The sequence below is a fragment of the Hyaena hyaena genome, unplaced genomic scaffold (assembly GCF_003009895.1).
Source record: "Hyaena hyaena isolate Hyena2069 unplaced genomic scaffold, ASM300989v1 scaffold_474, whole genome shotgun sequence".
Taxonomy (NCBI): Eukaryota; Metazoa; Chordata; class Mammalia; order Carnivora; family Hyaenidae; genus Hyaena; species Hyaena hyaena.
In genome coordinates, this window is record NW_024081104.1 from 1,159,620 (window position 1) to 1,184,441 (window position 24,822).

Sequence of the window (24,822 nt, forward strand, 5' to 3'; positions counted from 1 at the left end):
AAATTACATGGAATTTTAACGTTAAACCAACCTTTCATTTTTCAGATAAACCCTGTTTATTCAAGATGCATTATCCTTTTTATATATTGTTGGATTGACTTTGGTAATATCATTCATTTCTGTTCTGTGTTTAGGAGGACTACAGTCTGTGCTTTTCTTTTTTTGTAATGTCCTTTTATAATTTTGGTATAGAATGAACTAGGAGATGGTCCCTCCACTTCAGTCTTCTCAATAGGTTTGTAACAAATTGCTACACAAACAATGGAATGTTTGGTAGAATTTATCAGGGAAGCCATTTGGGACTTTTTCTTTGTGGGAAGGTTTTGTGTTTTTTTTTTAAACATTTTTTTTTTAATATTTTTATTTATTTCTAGGAGAGAGACAGCGTGAGCAGGGGAGGGTCAGAGAGAGAGGGAGACACAGACTTTGAAACAGGCTCCAGGCTCTGAGCTGGCAGTCAGCACAGAGCCCGACGCGGGGCTCGAACCCACGAACCGCGAGATCATGACCTAAGCGAAAGTCGGACGCTTAACTGACTGAGCCACCCAGGCGCCCCCCCCTTTTTTTTTTAAACATTTTTTTTTCTTTGTGGGAAGGTTTTAAGTAACAATTCAATTTCCTTAATAGATATAGGATTTTTTTTTTTCTTTTCGGTCTGTTGCTTATTAAGTGATCTTTGGTAGTTTGTGTCTTTCAGGACATCTGCCCATTTCCTCTTTTTAAAAAACATTTTTTAAAAATGTTTTTTTTTTATTTATTTCTAGGAGAGAGACAGAGAGAGAGACAGCGTGAACAGGGGAGGGTTAGAGAGAGAGGGAGTCACAGACTGAAACAGGCTCCAGGCTCTGAGCTGGCAGTCAGCACAAGGCCCGACGCGGGGCTCGGACCCACGAACCGTGAGATCATGACCTAAGCGAAAGTCGGACGCTTAACCAACTAAACCACCCAGGCGCCCCTAAAAAACATTTTTAATGTTTATTTTTGAGAGGGGGGGGGAGGAGGGGCAGAGGGGGGGAAAACAGAATCTAAGGAGGCTCCAGGCTCAGAGCTGTCAGCACAGAGCCCAATCGTGGGGCTTGAACCCACGAACTGAACTGTGATATCATGACTTGAGCCAAAGTCAGATGCTTAACCCACTGAGCCGCACAGTGGTGCCCCTGTCCATATCCTTTTTACTGTCAAATTTACTGCATAAAGTTGTTCATAATATTTCCTTATCCTTTTACATGTTAAGTCTGTAGTGATACCATCTCTCATCCTTGAGATTGGTAACTTATGTCTTCTTTTTGTCCTGATTAGTCTGGCTAGAGATTTATCAATTTTATCAATCTTCTCGGGACACCTGGGTGACTCAGTTGGTTGAGTGTCTGACTTCGGCTCAGGTCATGATCTCACGGTTCATGGGTTTGAACCCCGTGTTGGGCTCTGTGCTTAAGGCTAGCTCAGAGCCTGGAGTCTGCTTCAGATTCTGTATCTACCTCTCTGACCTTCCCTTGCTCACGCTGTCTCTCTCTCTCAGAAATAAATAATAAATAAATAAATCAATATCAATCGTCTCAAAGAATTACCTTTTTTGTTTCACTGACTTTCTGCATTGTTTTTCTGTTTTCACTTTTATTGATTTCTACTTTGATCTTCATTATTTTCTTTCTTCTGCTTGCTCTTGGTATAACTTATTTATTTTTTAAGTTTCTTAAAGTAGAAACCGAGGGGTACCTGGGTGGCTTAGTCAGTTAAGCATCCAACTTTGGCTCAGGTCATGACCTTGCTGTCTGTGAGTTCAAGCCCTGAGTTTTTAATTAAAAAAAAAAAAAAAATTAAACTAGAAACTGAGGTCACTGATCTGAGATTTTATTTTATTATTATTTTTTTAATGTTTTATTTATTTCTAGGAGAGAGAGAGAGAGAGACAGCGTGAGCAGGGGAGGGTCAGAGAGAGAGGGAGTCACAGACTGAAACAGGCTCCCGGCTCTGAGCACAGAGCCCGACGCGGGGCTCGAACCCATGAACCGCGAGATCATGACCTAAGCGAAAGTCGGACGCTTAACCGAATAAGCCACCCAGGCGCCCCTGATTTGAGATATTTTAGAATACAGGTATTTCGGTGCTATGAATCTCCCTCTAAGAAAGGCTGTGGCTGCATCCCACAATTAATATATGTTTTGTTTTAATTTTCTTTCAGTTCAAAATACGTCCTAATTTCCATTTAGGTTTTTTTATTTTTTTAATGTTTATTTATTTTTGAGAGACAGACAGACTCTGAGTGGGGGAGGGGTAGAGAGAAAGGGAGACACAGAATTTGAAGCAGACTCCAGGCTCTGAGCTGTAAGCACAGAGCCTGACGCAGGGCTCAAACTCACAGACGGTGAGATCATGACCTGAGTCAAAGTCAGATGCTCAACCAATTGAGCCACCCTGGCGCCAGCCCACCTTAGGTTTTTATTTCACCATTGGGCTGTTTAGTAATATACTCTTTAATTTGCAGATATTTAGGGATTTTCCAAATATCTTAGTGTTAGTGACTGCTAATTTAATTGTGTTGTGACTAGAGAACAACTTATATGATTAACCTTCTTTAGCTTTTATTGAGACTTATTTTATAGCTCAGAATATGGCCTATCTTGAAAATGTGGCTGGGATTTGAGTCCAAATGCTCTGGGTCCAAAATCTATGCTCTTACCTATTCTAATGGTAGCTGCTTTCTTTAAAAATAAATTTTTTTTTAAAATTTTTGTGAGAGAGCACATGCACGAGCTGGGGAGAAGCAGCGAGAGAAGGAGACAGAGGATCCAAGGGCCTGACAGCAGAGGCCTGGACATTCTGGGGCTCGAACTCATGAACTGTGTGATCATGACCCAAGACAAAGTCAAAGGGTTAATCAACTGAGCCACCCAGGCACCCCTATGGTAGCTACTTCATTTCTTAAACAGACTTTCAACTAGTCCTTTTGTTTTCAGCTTTAAGGCCATGCCTTTTCCAAACCGGAAGCTGGCTCCATCCACTGCGGAGCTTTTAAGTGTTTGCTACCAGCCTGGGCTTCTTAGCTTTGTCACTGTCTGACTGGGATCCACATTTCTTGGTTTTCCAAGTCAGCTTACTGCCACTTGTTCATGTACTTTTCAGCTTCTAAAACATAGTGTTCATGCTCTTTGTCCTTGTGGGCTTTATTATTTTTATTGCAGTGAAATATGCATAAGATAAAATTTACCATTATAGCCATTTTTAATTGTGTAGTTCAGTGGCATTAAGTGCATATTACTGTTGTACATCCATCACCACCATCCATCTCCAGAACTTTTTCATCTGTTCAAAATGGAAACTCTGTAGGCATTAAACAAGTCTCCACCTGTCCTTCCCCCAGCCCCTGGCACCCACCATTCTTTGCTTCTATGAATCTGAATATTCTAGGGACCTCTTGAGTTGACTCATACAGTATCTTTTTTTGAATTGGCTTATTTCACAGAGTATATTGTTCTCAAGTTTCATCCATGTTGTACATGTGTCAGAATCCCCCCCCCCCTTTTTTTAAGACTGAATAATATAGCATTTTATGGATGGACCACATCTTATCTATTAATCCACTGATGAACACTTGAGCTGTTTCCACTTCTTGGCTGTTGTGAATAGACTGCCATGAACCTGAATGTACAAGTATGTGTCTGTTCATGTCTCTGCTTTCAGTTCTTTGTGGTATATACCCAGAAATGGAATCAATGGATCCTATGGTAATTCTATTTTTAATTTTCGTGGAACTGCCACACTGTTTTCTACAGTGGCTGTTACATTTTACATTCTCTTGAAAATTTTTTTTCCTCCATTAAAAAAAGTCCTTCCCTGTTCATTTAGCAGGACTTGAAGATGGAGTCCGAGTCAATGTAAGTGTTAAATCTGATACCTTTACCTGGAGGCCCTAAGTCCTACTCAGTGCATGAACAGTAAAGGAAACTCCTTAGGGTCTGCACCCCGCCACGGTGCTACTGTGTGGAGCACGTGGGAGAGCGGCAATCAGTGATATCTGCTGAGAGATCTGCAAGGCAGGCCCTGAGGAGACGAGTGGTGAAAGCACTCTGCTGGTGGCCGGCACAAAGGTACAACCACATAGGAGACAAGGCTAAGCTGGGGGTCAGCAGACATGCGGGCTGGGGTTCACTGCATTGGTGCCTTGGTCTCTCGCAGTGTGACTACATAGGTGTCACATGGGTGCTGGCAGATTAAAGCAAAGATTTCTGAGGCCTAGGTGGGCAACACAGTTCAGGGTGCAGCACCACTCAGGAGCCAGGCTCAGTTCTGCCCTTGCCAGTGACCCCAAGACAGGCTGCAGTTTCCTTTCTCAAAGCACAGGCTGCATCCTCTTTGGCTGACAGTGCCTGCCTTCCTGAGCAGCAGCCAGCGGGGAGGGAGTACACGTCCTCTCCTCTGGTTCAGCACCGAGCAGAGCGCGTAGCAGATGCTTACCTAGGAATGGTCCTGGGGCTGGTTTCTGGCTGGACGGCAGCCCTGAGTCACACATGAGTTCAGATCCCACAGCCCAGAAGGTCCCTCCTGTTGGTGGGACCCAATCTCCCTCTGTGGGCCGAGACCATATGGCACTCTGAGACCACCTGGGCCTCCCTCAGTGTGGGTGGATGTTCAAAGTCAAAGTCATGGGTGTCCAGGCTGACCACCAATTTCCTCATATACTCCGGCCCTGTCCCCATGGTGCAGACACTAGGATGAAGGCCCACAAACCTCTGACAGGATGAGGGCCCCGTGGGCCCAGCATGGGGCCCAGAGCTCAAGCTCCACACAGGAGCCCCAGCTAGCTGGCTGGAGTGGCCCCAGGAGCCTCTGGCCTCTGTCTGTTCACTGCTCACTCACCTTTTCGCTTAGCAAGCCCTTCCTGGGCCCCGAGGAACAGTGTGTTGAACAGTGGACACATCCTTTAAAGCCTCTGTGGAATAGGCTGAAGAGAACCACAAAGCTAATGGGGGCCCACCTAGAAAGGTGGTCCTAGAAAGGCGAGAGAAGACTGACAGACACAGGTCACCCCAGGCCGCCTACCAGGCTGCATGTTCTGCATGTTGGGGGAGCTACCTGGGCAGGACCATCTGCTGTGTTCAGTGACCCTGCTTCTAAAGCTGCATGCTTCAGTGAAAATCTCATGGCTTCTAACATCTGCCGCCAAATGGCTGATGTGCTGAATGGTGCCTATGTTCGACCCACCTTCCCTAAGACCCACAACTGCCCTGGCAGCCACAGCCCCCACCACTACGTGCATACATCCTGGCCCCCCACGCCCGGGCTGGGGCAAGGCCCTGGCCAGATCAAGGTAGACAGTCACTCCCAAAGAGCAACCCATGGCATCTGACCTAGAAAGTGCATGTGTGTGCATGTATGTCCACATGGGTGTCATGGGCTAGCTCCGGGCCATGCCTTGTGGATACTCATGACAGTCTGGGTGGTAGCTAGCTTGCTGCAGGTGCAGCTGTTGCCTATGGCCCTGCCCGCATGCTCTCTCTGCCTGACCTAGGACTTACACCAACTGCACTGGCATCATCTGGCTGGCAGGACCCTGAATTCTCTCCCAAGCAGGCCAGGCCTGGGACCAGACAAACCTAATGCATGGCTTTTGGGATCCCTTGGCAGAATGTGGCCCCACACGTGGCCCCAGGCAGTCATCAGCACGTGGCTGCCCATGCTGGTTGAACTTTGATTCTTTGGGGTGGGTCAGGGCCGAGTTAGCTCATAGTACCCTGATGGCCTGGAGCTGAGCCAGTACAGGCCTGGGGCACCATGTTCCTCCCTACTCTCAGGAGCTAGAGCGACCATGCTCCAGGACCCTCCAGTCTCTTCCCACCCACAACAGACGCCCAAATCTGCTGGGGTGGTGATCCCTCCAGGCCACAGCATGGATGAAAGCAAACATAGTAAACACATAGGACCAACTGATGGTTCTCCCATCAAACAGAGTGACCAGCTATGGAAGCCTCAGCAGAGCGGATGCCCGCTGGCTGAGACATGGATGCCAGTGCTCATCCAGCCTCCTCCTCTCTGACCTATTGGCCTGTGGCTGGGAACCCTGTTCCAGGATTGCCTGTGATTCTTCTCAGGGCTTCAGTACCAAGGAGGGGCTCCCCAAGGATGCCACATCCCAGTGGAAACCTAGGACATGACCCCCAGAGGACACGTGTGTCTGCTTGGAGGTGCTGTGCCTGTCTCCACATACCTGCTGCCAGTGCAGACCAGGAAGTGCTTGCCACAGCCATTACCTGAGCCGGTGGCAGAGCTTGGGGAGTGGGGGAAGGAGTCTTGCGCACTGAGTCTTACCTTTGGTGTCATTGACGGGGTCCATGTGCCGGTAAATGTAGCCCTCCAGGTAGGAGTGGAACTTGGGTGTGGGTGGGAAGAAGGCCAAGCAGATGGCCATGAGCTCCCAGCCGCGAGCCAGGCTCTCGAGGCGGAAGTTCTCAGTGGTCTGCCGGCACAGCTGGATATAGAGCTCATCCCGCAGGCCTTGCACGCTCCAGCCCTTGGTGGCTATTTCCAGGGCCACATGTAGCGGGTCTGCCTTGGCGCGCCGGTCACCCATATACATCTGGATCAGTTTGAAGATCTCACAAGCCTCCTTCTTCACGTGGCGGTCGCTGGTCACAATCATGGGCTTCTTGATGGACTCACTACTCCAGGCCAGCATGTTGGCAATGGACACCTTCCGCCGGAAGAGGCCCTGGGTATGTGTGTTGAAGTGCTTGGAGGCCCAGTTCTCGATGTCAGTTTCCGAGGACGGCTTGCGCAGTGTGAAGGTGGGGAACACGCAGCTAGCGCTGGGCATCACGCTGCGGGCCTGGCGGCTACTCTCAAACTGGGCACAGGAACCGAGGTCCTCGGACTAGGAAGGGCAGAGGGACATGAGGCTGCTGGAGGAGCTTGTGCCTCATTTTGTTCTACCCACCTCATAAACACACGGCTGGGGAGGGGACCCAGAGAGGCCCTTCTTCCAACCTTTACCCCAGGGGCTTGGCCTCTGGGAAGTGTTCCCTACTCTTGCAACTAAGGGTTGTTGTTGGGGGGTCGTGTCCAGTGCACATCTGGGGACGGGAGGAAGCCATACGTGTGTTTCCTTGGCTTTCTGGGCTGACTGTGGCCCCAGGTGGGAAGAAGCTGGGGAATGCTGCCCCCAGTGGTGGTGGAAGGGTGCTGCCTCCTGCTGGCCTTGCCACTGCTGTTTGGCTTCTACTAGTTCTCTGGGCTCTTAAGTTGAGAAGCAGATGACAAGGGCAACCCTGCCAAGATGTGGAAACGCCCAGATGCAAAGTTCCACAGAGACATATAAATGTCACTGTTGGTCCCTGACACTGCCTGCCCCTCCCCATCAGAGCCTTACCCTTCCGACGAAGATCCCTGCATGGGATCATGGGCAGAGTGAGGCTGTGCAGTGGCAGGGTGGCCTATAAGGGAGCCTGCACTGGAGGCCTGGTCCCCATGATGCTGGGGAGGGAGGGTTTGCCCAAGCCCCCTCCCTGCCTCCCTAATGGCCTCAGCACAAGTGTAAGAGGTGTCACTGGGGTAACACCCTTTCTTTTCTCAGCTCAGGCAGAAATGCTGCTCTGAGCTCTCGAGCCTGGAGGGGCACTAAGGCAGCCCTGCTGGTATCCCAAGGCATTCTTCCCTGGCAGGGTTGGGGGTGGAAGTGGGGAGCCCAATACCGGGAGGCCCTCTGGCCATTGCCGGCTCTGGCAGATGTCAAGGCAGACCCTCAGCCTTGGCTTCATACAGCAGACTGGTGGGAAATACCAGCGGTGAGGAGGTGAGAATTAAGACACTGGCCCACACAGAATTCTGGAACATCAAGCTCCAGCACATGACCTAGACGGAAGATACACGTGGGCTCAGAGGGCCTGACACCGGCATCTGGCGCTGAGCAGGGGAGGACAAGCCAGGCCAGGCCTCTGGACCAGGTACCTGGCCTTTCCTCCTCACTGGGGAAGAGCTCTGAGCAAGGGCACCTGACTCTCCACCTGCACAGCCCCTCACCTGAGAGCCCTTCACAAGCGGGAGGACAGAGGCTCAGGGGCTCAGTGTTTGGGCAGCTGTCCCCCTGCCTTCCCTGCACTCCTGGCCTGGACGGAGTCGGAGCGTGGCCTCTGACCTCCAGCTGACTTGACAGCGTCTTGCCAGGCCTCAGCAGCAGCAGAGGCGATGCAGCCGCACTGCCCGTCCCCATGCTGTCAGGAACCGCGTGCCGCAGCTTGTCTGGGGACTGCCACCTGCCCCCCCTCTGCCCGGGGACCCCGGCCACACCTCCCTACCTGTGAGGGGTGAAGGTAGGGCTCTGGTGACGCCAGGTTGGTCTGCACAGAGATGCTCTTCTCCAGCAGGATCTGGGGGAAAGCGAGCCTCTCCAAGGCGCCCCTCTGCCAGTGCTTGCCCTCCTGCTGGGCCAGAGCCTCGTCCTCACTGAAGGCGCGCACCACGGGCCCGGGCAGGGGCAGAGGCACCGCCCCGTCACTCTCGTAGCCTGAGCCGTCCTGCTGGGAGTCCCAGCTGCCCCTCTGCTTCAGGTGAAAGTGGGCCTGCTGCGCCTCCCAGGCCAGCCGTGCCTGCGCCAGAAAGGGCTCAGCCTCGCCAGTCTTGCCCTCTGCACGTTTCACTGGGGCCAGGCTGGGCCCACACAGGGGCCGCTCCTCAGCTGGGGGCTGCTCAGTGAGGAGGTCACGGTCCCCTGGGCCTTCAGTGGATGAGGCGCTGGGGACATGGCACAGAGAGGGGTTCCTGCTCTTCCTCTTGCGGGTGCCCGGGGAATAGCCTGTCGAGGACATGGTGTCCTGCTGGCTGGACCAGGACATAGCATCATCTTGGGCCTGGGGCAGCTGCATGGGTGGCTGGGCGTGCCGTAGCTCTGGACCCTCCATGCTGCTGTAGTCCCCAGAGGAGACCCCCAGGCGTTGATCCCGCAGCAGGCAGGGGCTGGGCTGCAGGGGCAGGGAGCCACCCCCAGGGTTGGGTGCACACTTGTTCCTCGGGCCTGCACGCAGCTTGGGACTTGAGCTGGCCTGCTCCACGTACACCAGCTGCCGTACGTACTCCTTGCCTGCAGGGCTGTACTCCAGGCTCAAGAAACGCTCGGGGCACTTCTGCCGGGTCAGCACCAGCTGCTGGTAGGGCGAGGTGGAGCCCTGCTTGGGTGACTGTGGGAAGGGTGCTGGCTTGCGGCCTGGAGACCTCTGGGGTGAGCCGGCCTGGTAGCCCCCGCCAGCCTCGTACTGGACGTCCATGGGCGGCTCGTCATAGATAGGAGCCTGGTACTCCACAGGGGGCTCCTCGTAGAGGGGGGGCTCATAGGCATAGCGAGGGGAGGAGGGCTGTGAGTCGCTGGTAGGCTTGCGTGGCTGGGCCAGCAGCGGGGAGCAGCTCCCCAGCTCGGCCCTCTTCAGGAAGGGTGATGGCCTCCGTTCAGGGAAGAAGACGGGGCCATCAGAGTCTGGGGCGAACGTCTGCAGGCCGGGCGAGTGCTGTCCGCCAGATGGTCTGCGGGAGCGGCTGCCAGACTGTGTGTCTAGGGCATAGCCATTGCCCTGGGAGGAGAGGAAGCTGGGCTCCCGGTCAGCAACTTTGATGAGCATGCGCTCCTTGGTGCCCGAGTTCCACCGAAGTGAGGAGGTCCTGGATGGGGGAACAGGCACAGGTTACCTGGGGGAGGTTCTGGGTGTGGGGGGGTGAGACACAGGTTATGTGGGGGAGGCTCTGGGGGGGACAGGCCCAGGTTACCTGTCGGGGAGAGGTGGAAACCTAGCCCAGCTATCAGCCTGAACCCACAACCTACTGGTCTGGGCCTCATGGATATCTGGGGTCAGGACCCAAGAGGCCTGGTCATTTCTCAGTGTCCTCCTCACCTCTCAAATGGGAGCTGCAGGCTTCAGGGGCCTGACACTTGCTGGTGGGGGGGGGGTCTCCTTGTAAAAGACCTGTGCACCCTTCCTTGCTGGGGCCCTGATCCCTAGGCAGTGCAGCCTAGAGTGGCTGCCCTCCTGTCCTAGGAGCGCCCCGCAAATAGCTCCTGATACAGCCCTGCAGCCTTCCCCTCCAGAGGGCTCTCCCGTCCAGACAGCTTCCCCCAGGCCAGCCCCACCTCTGGTGCCCATCATGACACTCCCTACAAGGGCCTCTGTGTGTGTGTCTCTGCCCTGGTCCCACCCAAGCACCGGGCACAGAGCTATTTCTACAAGAGACAGCCAGGGTGGCTCCCAGAGGTCTAACTCTGGATTCAATACGGTTATTTCTCTGTAGGCCTCACTCCTGGGTTCAGCACCTGCTTGTGCTCCTAGGGGGTGATGGGCCACCTATCACCCCCTAGCATCTCAGGTCCTGTTTTTCAACCACATTCCCCTCCTTTGAATCTGCCCTCACACACAACATTCGGCACCTAGGCACTGACCAAAAAACTGCTTTCTAAAGCACTTTCAGGTTCACAGCAACACTGAGGGGCAGCACAGAGACCTCACGTGCACCCCTGCCCCCACTCGTGTACCATCGCCCCAGTTGTCAACATCGCCGGCAGAGTGGTACCCGTGTCCCAGTCGGTGAACGTACGTGGATACTTGATCGGGACGCCTCAGCAGCACCCGGCATCCACAGTTTCCCTCAGGGCTCACTCTCGGCCCGTGCGTGCTGTGGGTTCGGACAGGTGTGTAAGGACGTGTGCCCACTGTCAGAGTGTCACACGGAGCAGTTTCACTGCCCCGAATCTGTGCTGACCGTCCCTCCCGTCCCCCCAGCCCCTGGCCCCCTCTCATCTTTTACCGTCTCCACGGTTTTGCCTTTTCCAGAATGTCGCAGACTTGGTGTCATGCCGTGTGTAGCCTTCTCAGACTGGCTACTGTTACCTCGGAACACGCATCGAGGGTCCCTCCTGCCTCTTCCTGGCTCGACAGCCCATTTCTACTTAGTGCCGACTAGCATCCCGTGGTCCACATGGACCACAGGTTGTTTATCCGCTCACCTGCTGACAGACACCGGGGCTGTCCCGGGTCTGGGGGACTCCGGCTCACCCGCTGACGGACACCGGGGCTGTCCCGGGTTTGGGGGACTCGGATTCACCTGCTGAAGGACACCGGGGCTGTCCTGGGTTTGGGGGACTCTGGATGAAGCTGCTATAAACACCGTGTGCAGGTTGTTATGTGGACACAAGTTTTCATCTCCTTTAGGTTTCAGCAAGGAGCATGACTCCAGGATTAGGTGGTCAGAAGATGTTTAATTTTATAAGAAATCTCCAAACTGTCTTCCAAAGTGGCTGCCACGTTCCACTTTCCACCAGCCACGAATGAGCGTCCCTGTGGCCCCGCGTCCTCACCAGCATCTGGGGCTGTTGGATGCTCTGGATTTGGGCCCTTCTAGCAGGTGTGTGGGTGGAGCTCGGTGTCTTAATTTGCATTTCCCAGATAACATATGATGTGGAGCATCTTTTCCATGCTTATCTGCCATCTGTTTATCTTCTTTGATAAGGTGTTTGTGAAGGCCTCTGGCCCAATTTATTTATTTTTTAAGTATTTATTTTTGAGAGAGGGAGAGAGAGAGAGAAAAAAAGTGTAAGCAGGGGAGGGGCAGAGAAAGGGAGAGAGAGAGAATCCAAAGAAGGGTCCACATTGTCAGCACAGAGTCCGATGAAGGGCTTAATCTCACAAACCCGGGATTGTGATCTGAGCTGAAATCAAAAGTCAGATGCTTAACCGACTGAGCCACCCAGGCACCCCACTGGCCCATTTTAAATTCTGGTTGTTTATTTCCTTACTGTTGGGTTTTAATAGTTATTTGTGTATTTTAATTTTTTTTTTTAATGTTTTATTTATTTCTAGGAGAGAGAGAGAGAGACAGCGTGAGCAGGGGAGGGTCAGGGAGAGAGGGAGTCACAGATTGAAACAGGCTCCAGGCTCTGAGCCGGCAGTCAGCACAGAGCCCGACGCGGGGCTCGAACCCACGAACCGCGAGATCATGACCTAAGCGAAAGTCGGACGCTTAACCGACTAAGCCACCCAGGCGCCCCGTTATTTGTGTATTTTAAATAACAGTCCTTTATCATGGGTAGCTTTTGCAAATATTGTTCCAGGCTGTGACTTGTCTTCTCACTCTCTGACACTATCTTTTGCAGAGCAGAAAATTTTAATGTTAATGAAGTCCAGTGTATCAATTATTTCTTTCATGGATGGTGCCTTTGATATTGTATCTAAAAATCACCACCATACCAAAAATCATCTAAGTTTTCTCCTATGTCATCTTCTATGAGTAAGTTCTGAGTTTTACATTTAGTGGTGTGATCCATTTCGAGCTAACTTTTGTACAGGGTATAAAATCTGTGTCTAGATTCATTTTCTTATATGTGGACATTCAGTTGTTCTAGCTCCGTTTGTCGAAAGACCACACTTGCTTCACTGAATTGACTTTTCCCCATTATCAAAATCAGCTGACTATATTTTTGTGGGTTTATTTCTTGGCTCTCTATTTTGTTATGCTGACCTATTTGTCTATTCTTTGCCAATACCACACAGTCTTCATTAGGACAGCTTTATAGTAAGTCTTGAAATCAAATAGTATTGGTCCTCCAACTTTGTTCTATTTGAATGCTGTGTTGGGTATTCTGGATCTTTTGCCTTTCCACATAAGTTTTAGAATCAATTTGTTGACATCCACAAAATATCTGGCTGGAGTTTTGATTAAGGTTGCACTGAATCTATAGATAAAGCTGGGAAGAACTGTCATTTTGACAATATTGACTCTTCCTGTCCATTAACATAGTATATCTCTCCATTTAATTCTTTTTTTATTTCTTTCATTAGAATTTTGCAGTTTTCCTCATACAGATTTTGTACATATCTTGTTAGATTTACATCTATGCATTTCATTTTTATGTAAATGGTATTAATTTTAAATTCCACTTATTCATTGCTAGTATATAGGAAAGAAATTGACTTTTGGACACTTACTTTGTATCCTGGAAACTTGCCATAATCACTTATCAATTCTAGGAGTTTTTTGGTTAATTCTTTACAATTTTCTATATAGACAATTTTAGACTGATATCCTGGGGACTATGTATGAAAAACTGTAGAGATAATTTGAGGCTCTGGATTTATTTTTGTTTCTGACAAGCAGCTGGGGAAAGGGCAGACAACCTGAATCCCATGTGGGACAGAACTGACTGGAATTTAGGTTTAGGTTTGAGGGCTGGTCTACCTGGGGGTAGCCTTTCAGGAGTCCACGTGGAATGTTAACTAGGCCTCTTTTTTGTGCACTCTGATGCTGACATTTGGAGCCATGGACCACTCAAAGGTTGGCATGGCTTCTCAACTGTCCTGGGGGAGAGGCGGTACCTTATGTGTGCTGGGTTGCACTGATCCCTCCTCAGCCCTCAAGTCCTCATGCCTTAGTAAATCTCTGAAGACTTTAGGGCAATTTTTTCTATTTTGTTCTCTGTGTACAGGCTGGTCTCAGAGAAGTTAATCTACCGCTCCAAAAGTGAAATTCCCAAGTGTCTTAAACCAGCTGTATGGTTTGCCTCCTCTGCTTCTGTCCTCTGACTGCTGCTGGACTTTTCTGGACAAGACCATGACAACCAGTTACGGGGTGGGTGAGGCAGGTCTTGGAGAATGAGGGACAGTGACGTGACAGAATGTGAGGGTCTGTGAGCTGGAGGCAGGTACCAGGTACACGGCCCACTCAGCAGAGCTAGGAACTGACCCCACCAGTTGACAGTAATGCCCAGCAGCTCGGCGTCACTGTCCCGAGGAGAAGTCACACAGTAGCAGGACTCGGGATGCAGGCTCCCGTTCCTGGGAACTCTGCGCCTGGTTGCTGGCTTTGGAATCCAGAGATCTGGGACTAGACTTGGGCCTGCTGCTCCCTGGTTGTGAGGCTTGGGAACATCACTTATCATCACTGACTCAGAGTCCTCATTGGTTCTTATGAGAATTAAGTAACATAATGTGGATGTGATAAAGCCCCTAGCTCAGTACTGACATATAAGAAACACTCAGCGAGCGTAAAGCATTATCTTTGTACTTTTTTTCACCACTTAGCAGGTAGTGACCCATCCCTGGTGCCGGGCTCCCCTCAGGGGCTACAAGGTTAAGAAAGATCCTTGTCTGGAAAAGGGTGCTGAGGGCTGTGGCCCGAGGAGGCATGGTGTGGCCTGTCAGTCATGGGCCATCAAGATCCTGCTGTAGGATGGGGCACCTGGGTGGCTCAGTCGGTTAAGCATCCGACTTCAGCTCAGGTCATGATCTCACAGTTTGTGAGTTCTAGCCCCGCGTCAGGCTCTGTGCTAACAGCTTAGAGCCTGGAGCTTCCTTCAGATTGTGTGTCTCCTTCTCTCTCTGCCCCTTCCCTGCTCACATTCTGTTTCTCTCTCTCTCAAAAATAAACGTTAAAAAAAAATTAAAAAAAAAAAAAGATTGTGCTATAGGAAAGAACACATGAGAGGTCTGCTGGTCAAAGGACAGATCTGTTTCAGGCTCTAAGAGCATTTCTATCTAGTCAGGAGAAAGGCAGACCCCTGGCCTTGCCCTCTACCATGCAGACAATGCCCCCGGGGCTGAGGGCAGAGCCCACCACCGCAGCGTATGTATGTGTGGAGCACCCCTACTGAAGTCTCTCCTTCGACTGTCAATGCAGGCCTGAGGCCCATGCAGGCAGCTGAGTCATGGACTCCAAGTCACAGTTGGGAAAATGGGCCTCCAGGGCCCAGAGATGGCCCTCAGTCATGGACAGTAGTAGCCCACCAGCCACGAGGGGCCTACCTCCAACAGGCTTCACTGTGCAGGCAGCTTCACCTCTCATCTTCGGGCCAAGCATTTTCATAGCCCCACACTCACTTACCCATCTGTCCCCCGACTGGTCTGTCCTTCGTTTGGGAGCCCTCTCTGAAGCCCGACAACCAGTTTCCAGGCCCTGTTGTCTACTTATGTTCTCTGCCCCCACCACTGAGTGGCCAGAAGGCCCCACGGACTGTGGACACCCTTTCTACCCAGACTAACCTCCCTGGCCTGCCCTCAGACCTATCCCTTATGTCTTCCCAAACCCAGGAAGACTGTCCTCACCCGTGCCCTAATATCCCATCAACTTTGCTAGGGTGGAGACAGGGGACCCAGGCGGAGAGTCACCACCTGTCTCTAGATGAAATGGGACGATCACTTGATCTGGCTGCTGAGTGATGCTTTCAAACCATAGGAGGAGGAGGATACCCTTGCATGGCACCGAAAATGCTGAAGGCAGGCAGTCGGGGCGGAAAGAGGTGTTGGAAGGGCAGGAGCAGGAAGAGATGGCTCCAGTCAGCCCAGGGCAGTCCTCCACAGCTCCGTGCAGAAGACAGGAGGGCGCGGCACAAGACCAAAGCCACAGGAATTACTCTGCTACCACCTCCTTAGGAAGTGGCTACCACGTGTGCAAAATGCCTGCAGCTCTGCACCAAAGTTGGTGAGTGAGCCTCACAGAGCCGTGGTCATGCCCCTGCAGACAAGAAACCATTCTGTCCTGTTTGAAAGGCAACCTGAACTACACAGCCCTCCAACTGCCCCGTAACCCTTCAGGTGCCCCTCTGTGCCCAGGCTGAAGGCCTACCAGGCATCCCCTCTTTGTCCCTGCCCTGCTCAGAGCCCAGACCAGCATACAAGCTTGGTGGGCAGCACACGCCACCCCGGAGAGGCTCCGTCCTGCTTTCTCTCCTGCTCACAGACCCTGCTCAGTGCGGTGGGGCAGGCGGTCTCTTCCCCAGTCTGTCCATAAACATTAGTTTCCCATTCTTCTCATTCTGGCTGGGTGAGTGCCTCCATTCCTAAAACTACAAACTGTTATACCCAGTTGTATACCCGTACCCAGCTCAGGTGGCACCTAGGACAGCTGGGCCAGGGCAGCAGTGGGCCACCAAAGCCCAGGTAGGCACACATACCCTGTAGGGTGTGGGGGGCTTTGACAGGCAGCCCACTAGAACAGTGCTCGATGCATAGGAAGCACCAAGTCTGAGGACCTGCCCTGACAGGTGCACTGCGGGCCTACCAAGTCAGCCATCTGCACCCTGCTTTCCTGAGGAGGACGTGGGCTATAAACCCACCCATGGTCACACACCCATGCTGGTGAGCCCACACGGGCTCAGATTCCATGCCCTATCAACAAACCCAGATAGCACTTCCAAGACTGATTTTCAAAATGTCTGAACAAACCACCAAAGGCCTCTAAGGTCTTCAAATTTCTCACTAACACTGGTATCACTCCTGGTGGTCTGTGCTGAGGGCATCTAGGCCGCCCAGAGGTACAGAACCCCACGTGGAGCTATGAGTTGGCCGAGGATGGCCCTTGCCCAGCCTGACAGATGCTGTGCCCTTGGGTCCTAAGGGTCATCTCTAGAACCTTCCAATACCCTGCAAGGCCAACCCACGACCAAGAGAGACCAATCAATGTCCACTTCCTTCTCTATGATTAACCCTAATCTTCCTGACTTGGCCTGGGGAAGCGCTGTGAGATGCATGGTCTGGGGCTCTGGGGGAGAGCACATGCTCAGGGGCCCCCAGGGAGTCACTCCTCTGCTAAGAGCAATGGGCTCCATGGCTCTCCAAACTGGGCAGTGACAAGCTTCTTCCAGCTTCCTGAAAGCTGCCACATGAGCCTGGGGGCCACTCCAAAAGGCCCCAACAGCTTCTCCTCATGTTCCTCTGGCTGGTACAGGGCCCCACGTGCTGTATACATCCAGCTCGTTGCTTTTTGTTGAGCCAGATTCTTCTCCAGCTCACTTAAGAGCTGCCAGGAAAACCACCCTTGGGTCAGGAGACAGGGTCAAGTGTGAGACAGTGGGTTCTACCTGTAGTGTAGTAGTTGTCCATCCACATTATAATCCCGGTAAATCTCATAGTCCTTCTCAAGGAACACTCCCGGTGGTGAAGAACTGAAACACAACAAAATGAAAAAAAGACATGAGCATAAGTGCAATAATTTAAAAATAGGGTACATTTAAAATAATAAACCTTTCAGGGGTGCCTGGGTGGCTCAGTTGGTTAAGCCTCCGACTTCAGCTTGAGTCATGATCTCGTGGTCCATGAGTTCAAGCCCCACATCGGGCTCTGTGCTGCCAGCTCAGAGCCTGGAGCCTGCTTCAGATTCTGTGTCTCCCTTTCTGCCCGTTCTCTGCTCATGCTCTGTCTCTCTCTGTCTCTCAAAAATAAATAAACATTAAAACAAAACAAAACAAACAAAAAAAAACCTTTCCCTTTTAAGAATGTTAAGAGTCATTCTTTTAGTTTCTCAGGAATACCCCAGTGCCCAGCCCACAAAGCCATCCCCTTCACCGGGTCAAATGGATATTTCCTCTACCCTAAGGCCCCCTCACTGTACATGGCCTGGACAAAATGGACTGGAGACCCACCTTCCCTCCAGCAGGGACAGCTCTGCTGTGGCCCCGTCCAGAAGCTGGGGCACAGATAAGACTTCAGCTGCTCCATCTTGGATTTTAGGAGCTTAGATGACTTGGAACCGGGGTTTCTACTGTAAGGCTACAGTGGTGGGGTTAGTGAGGCTTTGACCAGATGACCTAAGAAGGAAGCAGGGTTAGAAATACCCTCATGGGGATAATAAGCTTCTTAAGAGTGGGGAGGTGGAGCAAAACAGGCACTCATTATCTGGGAAATAAATTAGTGGGTGATTATACTGCGAGACGTTCAAAGACAAGTTGGTCAAATTAATGTCTAGTTATGATTTAAAGTCTCTGTAACACAGAAGTAAAAGAAAATTTACTTAACTTGATCAAAAATATCCATATTAACTCAAGGCCTTCATAATATTTAGTACTAAAAGGCTGAAAGCATACTCATTAAAGTCAGAATGAGAACATGTACTCTCATCACCAGTATGTCATACTTTTAGAAATGCTAGTCAGTGCAATAAGAAAAAAAAAAAAAAGAGGAAGAGATTTAAATATTTGAAAGAGATAAAATTGTCATTAGTTGTGAACTTAGAAAAAGTAAAGGAATCAATGGAAAAACTACCAAAAGTATTAGGGAGAGTGTAATGTTGTATGATAGGTATACATTGCATGATATGAGAGACGTGTATCTGTGTATTAGGAGATTATAAAGATAAATAATTAAACCAGTACTGCACTGGTAGAGAACAACACAGATTCTGGAATGCAGCAGAAAGTACAAATACTGACCTAAACATATATAAGAATTTAGTAAACAAGAATTAAAAATTTCATACTTAGCCAGTACACTGGGAACAAATCATGTGTCTAGCAATGGGAACTCATATTTGCTCAGTACTGTTCATACTGAGAAACAGAATGCAATTTTGGAAATGTTATATATTTTTAAAACTGCAAAGCAGGGCACCTGGTGCCTCAGTTGGTTAAGCATCCGACTCTGGATTTCAGCTCAGGTCATGTTCTCATGGCTTGTGAGATGGAGCCCTCCGTAAGGTTCTGCAGTGACATCATTGAGCCTCTGTGGGATTCTCTCTCTCTGACTCTCCCTGACTCACACACAGACACACACACACTCTCTCTCTCAAAATAACTAACTTAAAAAAACAAAACTGCAAAGGTAAATGTCAGAAAAGTACAGCGTTAAGTGGGCTTTACAATTTTTCTTCTATGTAATTATATGTACTTTCTACAACTAATGTGCATTGCTTCTCTAATAAAAATGTTATTTTATTTTTTTTAATGCTGGGGAAGGGTAGAGAGAAAGGGAGATGCAGAATCCAAAACAGGTTCCAGGCTCCAAGGTGTCAGCACAGAGCCCAATGCAGGGCTCAAACTCACAAACCGCGAGATCAGGACCTGAGCCAAAGTCAGACACTTAACTGACTCAGCTACCCAGGTGCCCATAAAAATGTTATTTTAGAAGTTGAATAAATGGATAGCTAATGCTGGTGGTATTTTCTAACATGTAATCATGCTACAGAACAAAAAGCTACAAACATGAAGAATGAGATGCACAAACACATCTGTAAGATGCCTATATGTTTATCTACCTCAGTGGGTACATCTCTCCTCTTCCTGGATGGCCACCAAAAGATGACCGAGGTCCTGCAGAGCTGGGAGCACCTGGTAATTGGCCAGAGTTGCAGCTACAACCCTGTATGTTCCTGTGTTCATTGTGGCTTTGTCATTTGTGCCCAGGCTAGGTTTACACACAGTTCTTTCTTCAAAGCCGAAGCCGACACAGTTTTTCCAACACCAGTCTTCCACCTTTACCTCCTGGAGGTACCAGACCTCCTCCTTTTGAATTCTATGGTGTCACCATTCCCTGGGCCTTCAGGGACCCTGACACTTTCCTTTGCATTTCTAACTCCAGCCACCGGTGCCCAGGGCTGTCACCTCTCCTCCAGACTGCTGCCGACGTACTCCATGCTGGGCCTGGGCTGGGGCAGGGACACAAGGTGGATGAGGCAGACACATTTCTGCTGCCCCAGAGCTCACACTCAGCGTGGGGGCCAACACAGAATGAGCCAGAGCCTCAGACAGCTGCAGGACCCAGACATGGAGCCGGCGCTGGGAGGGGCTGTTTGGGCAATGAACTCGGCAAACAAGAGACTAGGCAGAGGGGCCTCAAGGGGGAAGAGCGTGGTACCTCCCAGGACAGAAATGAAGCCTCTATGCTAAGGTGCAATGAGCAGTGAGTGGGGGCACAGAAGGGAGCTCGAGCCAGATGACACAGGGCCCTCTGGGTTGGCCACATGGAAAGCCTGAAATGTGCTTTGGGTTGGGGGTCAGCAAACTACAGCCTCTGGGCCAAGTCCAGCTTGCTGTCTATTTTGTACAACCTATGAGCTAACAATGGCTTTTATATTTTATTTAAAAATTTTTAAGTGTATTTTATTTATTTTGAGAGAAAGAGAGGGAGGGGGAGAGAGAAAGAGAGACAGAGACAGACACAGAGAATCCCAAGCAGGTTCTACACTGTTAGTGCAGAGCCTGACATGGGGCTCGAACCCACAAACTGTGAGATCATGACCTGTGCCGAAGGTGGATGCTTAACCAACTGAGCAACCCAGGAGCCCCAAGAATGGCTTTTATATTTAAATTTTTTTTTTGAGTAAAATGTGAAAATTAGAAGAGATTCAAATTTCAGTGTCCATAAATAAAATGTTACTGGAACACAGTCCCGCTCACTCATTTCTATGTTGTCTGTGGCCGCTTTTGCACAACAATAGCAGACTCAAGTCATCACGACAGAGGCTGGAAGTGGTGCTCCAAGTGCTTGGCATGGCGCAAAGGGCAGTGGTGCAGCCGTAACTCCACAGGACTGAGTGCCACACACATCACCGTCCTGAGCAGCGTCTATTATGTGTTTATCGCCAGTACAGCCCTTATGGCCACAGCAAGAGAAGAGCCGGCCTGTTATCTGCCTGCCTGCTGTGAAGATCACCAGTGAGCACCAATAGGTCAAGTGCTTATCACAGTATCCCAACTTAAGCAACACGGAGAAAAGGTTTAAATGGACACTGAAATGGAAATCTCATCACAGCAGAATTACTTCACAAAATGAGAAAGACTCTTAAAATAAGAAAGATTCCAGGTGGCTCATTTGTTAGCCAGGCAAGGAAGGCTGTTTACTGGCGATAAGGTAATTAAATCATGTCGACTGAAGCAACTAAAGTTATGTGTCCAGAGGAAATAAACCTGCTGAAGACTGTTAGCCTTCTGTCAAGAACAGCTGCTTGAGGGGCGCCTGGGTGGCTTAGTCGGTTAAGCGTCCGACTTTCGCTTAGGTCATGATCTCGCGGTTCGTGGGTTCGAGCCCCGCGTCGGGCTCTGTGCTGACTGCCAGCTCGGAGCCTGGAGCCTGTTTCAGTCTGTGACTCCCTCTCTCTCTGACCCTCCCCTGCTCACGCTGTCTCTCTCTCTCCTAGAAATAAATAAAACATTAAAAAAAAAAAATTTATAAAAAAAAAAAGAACAGCTGCTTGAGCAAGGACAGTGGGAGCAACCGTAGTCCCGTGATTTACGAGATTTTCTTGGGCTCTTGATGGTCAGTGATGTTACAGATACTTCTGAGCTAACGTTATTTTATCCAAGGAGCCAGTGCTGAGTGTGGAGTGATGTAGGAATCAGCCTCCATGTGTCATCTTTGTGGAACAACTACAGCTGGGATATTTTCAAAGAAGTTGAGAAAACACCTAATTCTGTACAACCTGAAGTTGAATTGTTCAGATGTGTCACAATTATCCACACTACAGGCATGTTCAAAGTTGAGAAAGGCTAAGCTAGAAAACTCACGAAGCACGTGAAAATGTAAAGTGTTTAAGGGCCATGGCTATTTATTGTGTTATTAGGAGGTGCTCTGTGGGTCACACTGGAATCTGCCATGAGTTACCGAAGTCTACTCTCCTGGACTTCACCACTGTCAATTCCATGGACTTTTACCAGAAAAAGGAGCTAAATGGCACAAACACAGACACATCGATGAACAAACAGAGAACCCAGAAATGGACCCACAAACATACGGACAACTAATCCTTGACAAAGCAGGAAAGAATATCCAGTAGAATAAAGACAGTCTCTTCAGCAAGTGGTGCTGGGAAAACTGGACAGCAACGTGCACAAAAATGAGCCGGACCACCTTTTTACACCAGACACAAAAACAGACTCAAAATGGATGAAAGATCTAAATGTAAGACATGAAGCCATCAAAATCCTTGAGGAGAAAGCAGGCAAAAACCTCTCTGACCTCAGCTGCAGCAACTTCTTAATCAACCCGTCTCTGGAGGCAAAGGAAACAAAAGCAAAAATGAACTATTGGGACCTCACCAAAATAAAAAGCTTCTGCCCAGTGAAGGAAACAATCAGCAAAACTAAAAGGCAACCGATGGAATGGGAAAAGATATTTGCAAATGACATCTCAGATAAAAGGTTAATGTCCAAAATCTATAAAGAATTTATCAAACTCAACATCCAAAAAACAAAGAATCCAATGAAGAAATGGGAAAAGACATGAATAGACACCTCTCCAAAGAAGACATCCAGATGGCCAACCAACACATGAAAAGAGGCTCAACCTCACTCATCATCAGGAAAATACAAATCAAAGCCACAACGAGGTACCACCTCACACCTGTCAGAATGGCTGACATTAACAACTCAGGCAACGACAGATGTGGGCGAGGATGCGGAGAAAGAGGACCTCTCTTGCGCTGCCGGTGGGAATGCAAACTGGTGCAGCCACTCTGGAAAACAGTATGGAGGCTCCTCAAAAAATTAAAATTAGAACCACCCTACGACCCAGCAATTGCACTACTAGGTATATTTCCAAGGGATACAGGTGTGCTGTTTTGAAGGAGCATATGCCCCCCAATGTTTATAACAGCACTATTAACAATAGCCAGAGTGTGGAAAGAGTCCAAATGTCCAGTGACGGATGAATGGACAGAGATGTGGTATATATATATATATATACACATACATACATACATACATACATACAATGGAGTACTGCTTGGCAATCAAAAAGAATGAAATCTTGCCATCTGCAACTACGTGGATGGGACTAGAGGGTATTAGTCAGAGAAAGACAAATATATGACATCACTCACATAAAGACTTTAAGACACAAAACAGATGAACATAAGGGAAGAGAAGCAAAAAGAATATAAAAACAGGGAGGGAGACAAAATATAAGAGACTCTTAAATACAGAGAACAAACAGAGGGTTGCTGGAGGGAGGATGGGCTAAATGGGTGAGTGGCATTAAGGAATCTACTCCTGAAATCATTGTTGCACTATATGCTAACTTGGATGTGAATTAAAAAAATAAGTTAAATTTAAAAAAGAAGAAGAAAAAACAAGAAAAAGAAGCTAAACACCCTGATCTGCCTTACCGCACAGCAGTTCCACAATGGATGAGTTTTACTGCAATTTCTTCAAACTCGATGCTGAGATTGAAATTTCTGAATGAGAAAAACCTCTCTCAACCACTAAGATCAAACACTGAATGACTGAGTGTGTGTATGTGGCAGATTTAATGTTTCTTAATGAATTCAAAGTACAATTATAAGGCAAACAGCATTTATATGTGAAACTTACACCGAAGTAAAGTCATTTTGATGACAACAAATGTCTGAGTCACAAATAATATCAACTTGCTTTATCTACATCCCAGGCTGTCAAAAATTAAAACAAGAAGCAAGATCTCCATTCCCATGAATCTGCAGCACGTACATTTTCCAGCATTAAACTATAGTCCCAGCAGGACTTTCAGACCTGATGTAAGTGCCAGTGCAGAAGAAATTTCCGTATTTCAAAACCTACTTTACTGTGTATCTAGGAGCTTCCAGAAACTTGCAGTAGGAGTTATTAATCTGCATTGTAAGGGCACACTAAAAGACAGATATCAAGAGGAGAATCTAAGAGAATTTTTTAAAATGTTTATTTATTTTTAAGAGAGAGAGAGAGAGAGAGAGAGAGCGAGCGCTGGGGAGGGGTAGATAGAAGAAGGAGACACAGAATCCAAAGCAGGCTCTAGGATCTGAGCTGTCAGCACAGAGCCGGACACAGGGCTCGAACCCACGCCAGGAGATCATAACCTGAGCCAAAGTCAGAAGCTTAACTGACTGAGCTACCCAGGTGCCCCTAAGAGAATTTGATAAACACCTTCCAAGTGATGCTCACGGACTGATAATCAGCATTTAGCAGCAATCATCACTGTAAAAAGACACTTTCAAAGATGAAGTATGTAAAATCTCATCAGAAGCCACAACAGATGAATACCTAAAACTGGTTTGGAGGGTAGGGCAGAGCAACTGCCTGTAATTCCTCTGAGCAGCCACACTGGCCTTCCTGCTGTTCCCTGAGCACATCAAAAGCTCCCTCTCTCCAAATGAACTGTGAGGGGAAAATCCAATCAATCAAAACTGACCCGGAATTGACACAGATGACAGAATTAGTAACAAGAATGTTAAGAGTTATTGAAACTGTATTCCATATGTTCAAAAGCTAAAAAAAGACCGAACATGCTAAGTAGCAAGAAGAAATACATAAAAGACTCAATCTACATTCCAGAGAACCCTGCAATGTCTAAAATGGAGAATACACTGGAAGGGCTTAACAGCAGGATAGGCACTGCAGAAGAAGGGATAGCAAATTTGTTTTTTTGTTCTTGTTTGTTTTTATTTGAGTGAGAGAGTGTGTGTGCACATGCACATGTATGCACATGAGCAGGGAAGAGGCAGGAAGAGAGAAAGAATCTCAAGTAGGTTCCATGCTCAGTGCAGAGCCCAACACAGGGCTTGATCCCATGGCCCTTGAAACATGATGACCTAAGCCAAAATCAAGAGTGGGACACTCAATCGACTAAGTCACCTAGGTGTCCCAAGATTAGCAAATTTGAGAGCATAATAGTACAAGCTATCCAATGAAACACAGAGAAAACAAAGATTAAAAGGAAAGAAAGCAAATAAAGAAAAAGAAAATCCAAGAACATCAGCGAGCTGAGGTGTACTCTAATATGACTAGAGCTCTGGGCGGATAACCAAAAGAGTATTTGAAAAAAAAAATAGCCAAACATTTTCCCAAACTGGGTCCAAGAGGCTTCATAAACCCTGGGCAAGAAACATAAAGAAAACTACACTAAGCCAAACCATAAATTGCTTGCAACCAGCATGAGAGAGAACATCTTAAAAGAAGCAGAGAGAAAAGACACGCTCTGTCCAGACACAAAGTGAGGATGAGGACAGATCTTTCACCGGAAGTGACGTGGCCGAGGAGGGCAATGTGGAAACATGGGAACACCATCCACCTAGAATTCAAGACCCAGAAGAGACACACTTCACAAATGAGAGGGAAATACTTTTTTTTTTTTTTTAATA

General features: G+C 48.9%; 1 protein-coding gene across 2 annotated transcripts in view; it reads right to left on the bottom strand.

Moving 5' to 3' along the window:
- ARHGAP39 (Rho GTPase activating protein 39) overlaps positions 1-24,822 on the bottom strand; it is a 115,300-nt gene that overhangs the window by 11,565 nt on the left and 78,913 nt on the right. For both annotated transcript variants that reach the window (XM_039254052.1, XM_039254051.1), the window contains exons 4-6: positions 16,823-16,906; positions 8,289-9,642; positions 6,307-6,868 (exon numbers count right to left, since the gene is read on the bottom strand). In XM_039254052.1, coding sequence (XP_039109983.1) covers positions 6,307-6,868; positions 8,289-9,642; positions 16,823-16,906 — 2,000 coding nt within the window. The remainder of the gene's footprint in view (positions 1-6,306; positions 6,869-8,288; positions 9,643-16,822; positions 16,907-24,822) is intronic.